General features: G+C 49.4%; 1 protein-coding gene across 1 annotated transcript; it reads left to right on the forward strand.

Annotated features, from left to right (window-relative positions):
• The first annotated feature begins 1,447 nt into the window (after window positions 1–1,447).
• LOC130492145 (gonadotropin-releasing hormone II receptor-like) lies at window positions 1,448–5,469 on the forward strand. The gene is made up of 3 exons (XM_056865937.1): window positions 1,448–1,960; window positions 3,415–3,616; window positions 5,063–5,469. The coding sequence occupies exons 1-3, from the start codon at window positions 1,448–1,450 to the stop codon at window positions 5,467–5,469; spliced, it is 1,122 nt and encodes a 373-aa protein (XP_056721915.1).
• The last annotated feature ends 481 nt before the right edge of the window (window positions 5,470–5,950 follow it).

A 5,950-nucleotide genomic window follows, 5' to 3' on the forward strand; every position in this document is an offset into this window, starting at 1 on the left:
ATGGGGGTGGAGCAAGGTTTGTCTTCAGCACACCATCCTCAGACGGATGGACAGACGGAATGTGTAAATTCTGTGTTGGAATGCCATTTTGCGCTGTTATGTGAACTATCACCAGGATGATTGGGTGGATTTACTGCCTTTTGCTGAATATGCTTACAATAATGCTCCTCATTCGTCTATGGGGTACAGTCCCTTTCAGGTGGTGTATGGCAAGGATTTCGGACCTTTTGGGAATGTAGAACTACTCCAGGAGGAGGGAATAAAAAGCGAAGTGGGAGATTGGGTGCAAGTGGTCCAAAACACATGGCCTTGGCTCCAGAAGAATCTGGAGCAAGCCAAACACAAATACAAAGAGCATGCAGATAAACATCGTTCCCTGGGGTGGGACCTTAAAGTGGGGGGTCAAGTCTACCTGTCCACCAAGAATCTTCGGACTCTACGACCATGTAAAAAGCTCAGTGATAAGTATGTAGGTCCCTATCCCATTGCAAGGGTGATCAACGAAGTAACTGTAGAGCTGGCGCTTCCCAAAGCCCTCAGAGGAATCCACCCGGTGTTTCATATCAGTCTTCTCAAACCCTATGTGGTGGCTCCCCAATTCCACCCAGAACCTAAACCCGAGATACCAACAGTGGTGGGAGGGGAAGTGCATCTGGAAGTCTCTAAGATCCTTGATTCTAAACTGAAGAAAGAGAAATTGTTCTATTTGGTACGTTGGAAACATCTGGGACCAGCACATGATGACTGGGTAGCAGCCCTGCATGTAGCAGCCCCCCATCTGGTACGACAATTCCATGATGCTTACCCCCAAAAGCCTCAACCAGTCCCAGACTTGGGAGGGGGGGCTTAAGGGGGGCAGAATGTCAGAGTCATGGTTCTTTCTGTTCTAGTTCCAGTGTCGTGCTTTCAAGAGTTGTGAGTATTTCTGTACACGGGTGTACCAGGCACCGTTATCTCATAATTCCCAGGCCTTGTGGACCTGCACCTGGGATGACTCAATGCACCTGGGATGACTCAATGCTTAAAGTTATGCTTTGTAGTTTGGTTCGCCATTAGCAGCTTTGAATTCGTGGATTGCTTATGCTGTATCCTGTGGCTCCTGAATAAACGTTTACCTGCTTTAGACCTGCCTGTCTGAGCGAGTGACTTTTTGGGATTGCCGAGGTTAGCTGGAGAACCTCACAAGGTGCTGTGGAACACAGGCAGGATGGTGCTGCTGCAGTTGTCTTGCTTGTGGGCTTCCTAGAGGCACCTGGTTGGCCACTGTGTGAACAGACTGCTCGACTTGATGGGCCTGGGTCTGATCCAGCATGGCCTTTCTTATGTTCTTACATTTTTAAGTAATTCTTTAGACCTCTGCCAAGGCTGGTATTTGGGACCCTCCCCCTCAAAATCAGTGTTTTGTTAAAAAACCAAACAAAAATCTATATTTGGTTTTCCCTAGGTAATGACTGAAGGAGAACCGCTGATGAATCCTCCACAAAGATGCAATGCTGCGGACGAGAACAGTCCCATTTCTGCTTGTCCCAAGGCCTGGGTGGAGCCAACGTTTACACTTGCCGCCAGGGTCCGGGTGGTCGTCACCGGCTGCTTCTTCGTGTTTGCGACTTGCAGCAACGCCGTCGTCTTCGCCAGCGTGGTGAGGAAGCGGCACAAGTCCCACGTCCAGCTGCTCATTCTGAGCTTGACCGTGGCGGACTTGCTGGTCACGGTGGCTGTCATGCCCTTGGACGCCGTGTGGAATGTCACCGTCCAGTGGTACGCGGGGGACGCTCTCTGCAAAATGCTGAACTTCCTCAAGCTCTTTGCCATGTACTCTGCCGCCCTGGTGCTGGTGGTGATCAGCTTAGACCGGCACGCAGCCATCCTGCACCCCTTCTCGTTCGCTAATTCAAGCCACCGGAATCGTGTCATGCTCTGCATTGCCTGGATTCTAAGCATCTTGCTGGCCTCTCCCCAGGTAAGAACCCAGTAAAGCAGGAAGGATCATTAGAATCATAGAGTTGGAAAGGACCACCAGGGTCATCTAGTCCAACCCCCTGCACAATGCACGAAATTCATAACTATCTCTCCACCCCCATAACCCCAGTGATCCCTACTCCATGCCCAGAAGATGGCCAAGATGCCCTCCCTCTCTATTATTTGCCTAAAATCATAGAATCAGCATTGCTGACAGATGGGCATCTAACCTCTGCCTAAAAACCTCCAGGGAAGGAGAGCTCACCACCTCCCGAGGAAGCCTGTTCCGCTGGGGAACAGCTCTAACTGTTAGAAAATTCTTCCTAATGTCTAGACGGAAACTCTTTTGATTAAATTTCAATCCATTGGTTCTGGTCCGACCTTCTGGGGCAACAGAAAACAACTCGGCACCATCCTCTATACGACAGCCATTCAAGTACTTGAAGATGGTTATCATATCCCCTCTCAGTCTTCTCCTCTTCAGGCTAACATACCCAGCTCCTTCAACCTTTCCTGATAGGACTTGGCCCTCACCATCTTTGTTGGCCTCCTCTGGACACGTTCCAGCTTTTCTACATGCCAGGCCCGATTGTGTGGTGCTTAGAGGAGGGGTCCCCAACCTTTTTGAGCTTGTGGGCACCTTTGGAATTGGAACACAGCGTGATGGGCACAGCCACAAAATGAATGCCACGAAATGGCTGCCACTTTTGTTACCTTCAATCACACAGTGAAGAGCCAGCGTGGTGTAGTGGTTAAGAGCGGCAGACTCTAATCTGGTGAACCAGGTTGGTTTCCCCACTCCTCCACATGAAGCCTGCTGGGTAGGGTCGCCAGGTCCCTCTTCGCCACCAGCGGGAGGTTTTTGGGGTGGAGCCTGAGGAGAGCGGGGTTTGGGAGGGGAGGGACTTCAATGCCATAGAGTCCAATTGCCAAAGCAGCCATTTTCTCCAGGGGAACTGATCTCTGTCGGCTGGAGATCAGTTGTAATAGCGGGAGATCTCCAGCTAAGTACCTGGAGGTTGGCAACCCTACAGCTGGGTGACCTTGGGCTAGTCACACACAGCCCCACTTACCTCATAGGGTGTCTGTTGTGGAGAGAGGAAGGAAAGGTGCTTGTGGGCCACTTTAAGGTAGAGAAAAGTGGGGTATAAAAACCAACACTACTACTACTTCTTATGCTGTGGTGGCGGCTGCTGTCAAATGTTTTTAAAATCTGTACAGCCAATCAAATCTGCAACAGCCAATCAGAAGCCTTGCTGGAAAAGGCCCAACCTAGCCATGCCTACTAACACTTGGTGGGCATCATGGCACTCCAGGGCCCTACATTGGGGACCCCTGAGTTAGAGGGTCAGAGTAGAATCTGGGAGACCCCGGTTCAAATCCCCACTCTGCTCACAGAAACTCTGTTGGTGACCTTGGACATCTGAGCTCTCTCCCCCACCCCGTTCATTTCAGCTCTTCATCTTTCGCCTTCACACCATCCCAGAGGTCAACTTCACCCAATGTGTGACGCATGGGAGCTTCCAGGAACACTGGCAAGAGACCACCTACAACATGTTCACCTTCGCGACGCTCTACGTCACCCCGCTGAGCGTCATGATCATTTGCTACGTCCGCATCTTGTTTGAGATCAGCAAGCAGCTGAAAATAAATAAAGGTGAGTGTTGGGAGCGGGACAGGTGCCGCTGGGCTGTGTTGCTTTGGCCCCTTCAGTTGGAGCCTCTGACCAAAACGGCGCCTCTGACCAAAAAACAACAGCGTTGTGTAGTGGTTAGTGTCAGATTAGGAGCTGGGAGGCTCAGGTTCCAATCCTTCCCCTGTCATGTAAGCTCACTGGGTGAACTTGGACCTGTCATTCTCTCTCAGACTAATCTACCTCCCAGGGTAGTTGTGAGGTCAAAATAGAGGAGGAGGAGTTGGTTTTTATATGCCGACTTTCTCTACCAGTTAAGGGAGAATCAAACTAGTTTACAATCGCCTTCCCTTCCCCTCCCCACAACAGACACCCTGTGAGGTAGGTAGGGCTGAAAGAGCTGTGAGTAGCCCAAGGTCACCCAGCTGGCTTCATGTGTAGGAGTGGGGAAACAAACCCAGTTCACCAGATTAGCCTCCGCCGCTCATGTGGAGGAGAGGGGAATCAAGCCTGGTTCTCCCACCACTCCAAACCACCGCTCTTAACCACTACACCATGCTGGCTCTCAGAACCTTACTGGATCAGAGCAGTGGTCCATCTAGTCCAGCATCCTGTTTTATGGAGCATCCAACCAGTTGCCCTGGAAGACCAAATAAACCGGGTATGGAGGCCAAGGCCTTCCCCTGGAGCTGCCTCCAGTTACTGGTATTTGGACGGTTGAGGCCTCTGTATTAGGGTTGCCACCCTCCAAGTAGTTGCTGGAGATCTCCTGCTGTTACAACTGATCTCCAGGTGATAGAGATCGGTTCCCCTGGAGAAAATGGCCACTTTGGCAATTGCTGCTCTATGGCATTGAACTCCTCCCCTTTTTAAACCCTACCCTCCTCAGACTCCATCCCCCAAATCTCCAGGTATTTCCCAACCCAGAGCTGGCAACCCTACTCTATATGTGGAGGTTCCCTTTATTGTTGTAAGCCACTTTGGGACACTGTTGGGGAGAAAAGTGGGCTATATATATCTAAAATGAATCAAAGGAACACATCCAGAAAACGCGAGGGAAACATGCGGAAATGTGTGGGGAGAGCGAGGCGACCTCTGATGGTCGGAAAATGCAAGCATAATCAAAGCAAAGCCCCGAAGTAGTTGGCGGGGGGACCATGCATAAATGGACTTGGATTTGAGTCCAGTAGCACTTTCAAGACTAACCAGAGTTTCAGAGTATACGCTTTCGAGATGAAGGGAGCTTTGATTCTTGAAAGCTTATACCCAGAAACTATGATTGGTCTCTTAAGCTGTTAGTGGACTCGAATCTGTTAGTAAATAGAAACAGTAAAATGGTTAATAGATACTTTAGGTTAGAATCACATTGAAAAGCAAATAAAACAAATAGTTTGGTCCTTCAGAAGAAACCTGAAATTGGCGATCCTCCCTATCCCATTTTCCATTCTCTCCTCGGTCATTCCCCCACAGGTCTTGCCAGAGGCAAAGATGACCACATCTCCAAGGCCCGCATGAAGACGCTCAAAATGACTATTGTGATCGTGGCTTCTTTCATTGTCTGCTGGACTCCTTATTATCTTCTGGGCTTGTGGTACTGGTTCCAGCCCGACATGATCAGTCGGATGCCGGAATACATCAACCACTTCCTGTTCCTTTTCGGCCTGTTGCACACCTGCACCGACCCCATAATTTATGGGCTATACACCCCATCCTTCCGAGAGGATATGAAGACGTGCCTCCGGGGCCTTGAGCTGGCAGTGACCCGCCAGGAGAGGCACAAACTTGCCTCCGTTTCTGAGAAGAACAGAGATTATCACGACAGCGGGGTGGCCCCTTCGAGTGTTTCCAACGGGGGAAGTCTGAACACGGTCTGCTAGAGGGAATTCCTGCCGCTCTAGGACAGATTTGCCCATGCCTTGGTTACGTGTCTTCTTGAAAACTTGCAGCTGGTGGTATGAACCAACTTGATTAAAAAGGGTTAAGCCTCTTATTACAGGCATACCACGCTTTATTGTGCCTCACAGATATTGTGTTTTCGAGCAAGTCTATTGGTGCCATTTTTCCGACAGCACATGCTCACTTCATGTCTCTTTGTCACATTTTGGTAATTCTCGCAATATTTCAAACTTTTTCATTATTATCACAGTACATTTTTTAGACATAATGCTATTGCACACTTAAGAGACAGTAGTGTAAATAACTTTTATATGCACTGGAAAACCAAAATATTTGTGTGACTTGCTTTATTGCAATAGTCGCTTTATTGAGGTGGTCTGGCATGGAACCTGCAATATCTCCGAGGTATGCTTGTAGATGCTTCCTTTAACACATGCAAGCTGTCACTTGGTGGACATGCAT

The sequence above is a fragment of the Euleptes europaea genome, chromosome 20 (genome assembly GCF_029931775.1).
Source record: "Euleptes europaea isolate rEulEur1 chromosome 20, rEulEur1.hap1, whole genome shotgun sequence".
Classification (NCBI taxonomy): domain Eukaryota; kingdom Metazoa; phylum Chordata; class Lepidosauria; order Squamata; family Sphaerodactylidae; genus Euleptes; species Euleptes europaea.

Coding starts and splice junctions, on each gene's coding strand:
- LOC130492145 (XM_056865937.1), top strand. CDS start 1,448: ATGACTGAAGGAGAACCGCTGATGAATCCTCCACAAAGATGCAATGCT. Junction 1,961..3,414: donor TCTTGCTGGCCTCTCCCCAG/GTAAGAACCCAG, acceptor CGTTCATTTCAG/CTCTTCATCTTTCGCCTTCA. Junction 3,617..5,062: donor GCAGCTGAAAATAAATAAAG/GTGAGTGTTGGG, acceptor ATTCCCCCACAG/GTCTTGCCAGAGGCAAAGAT.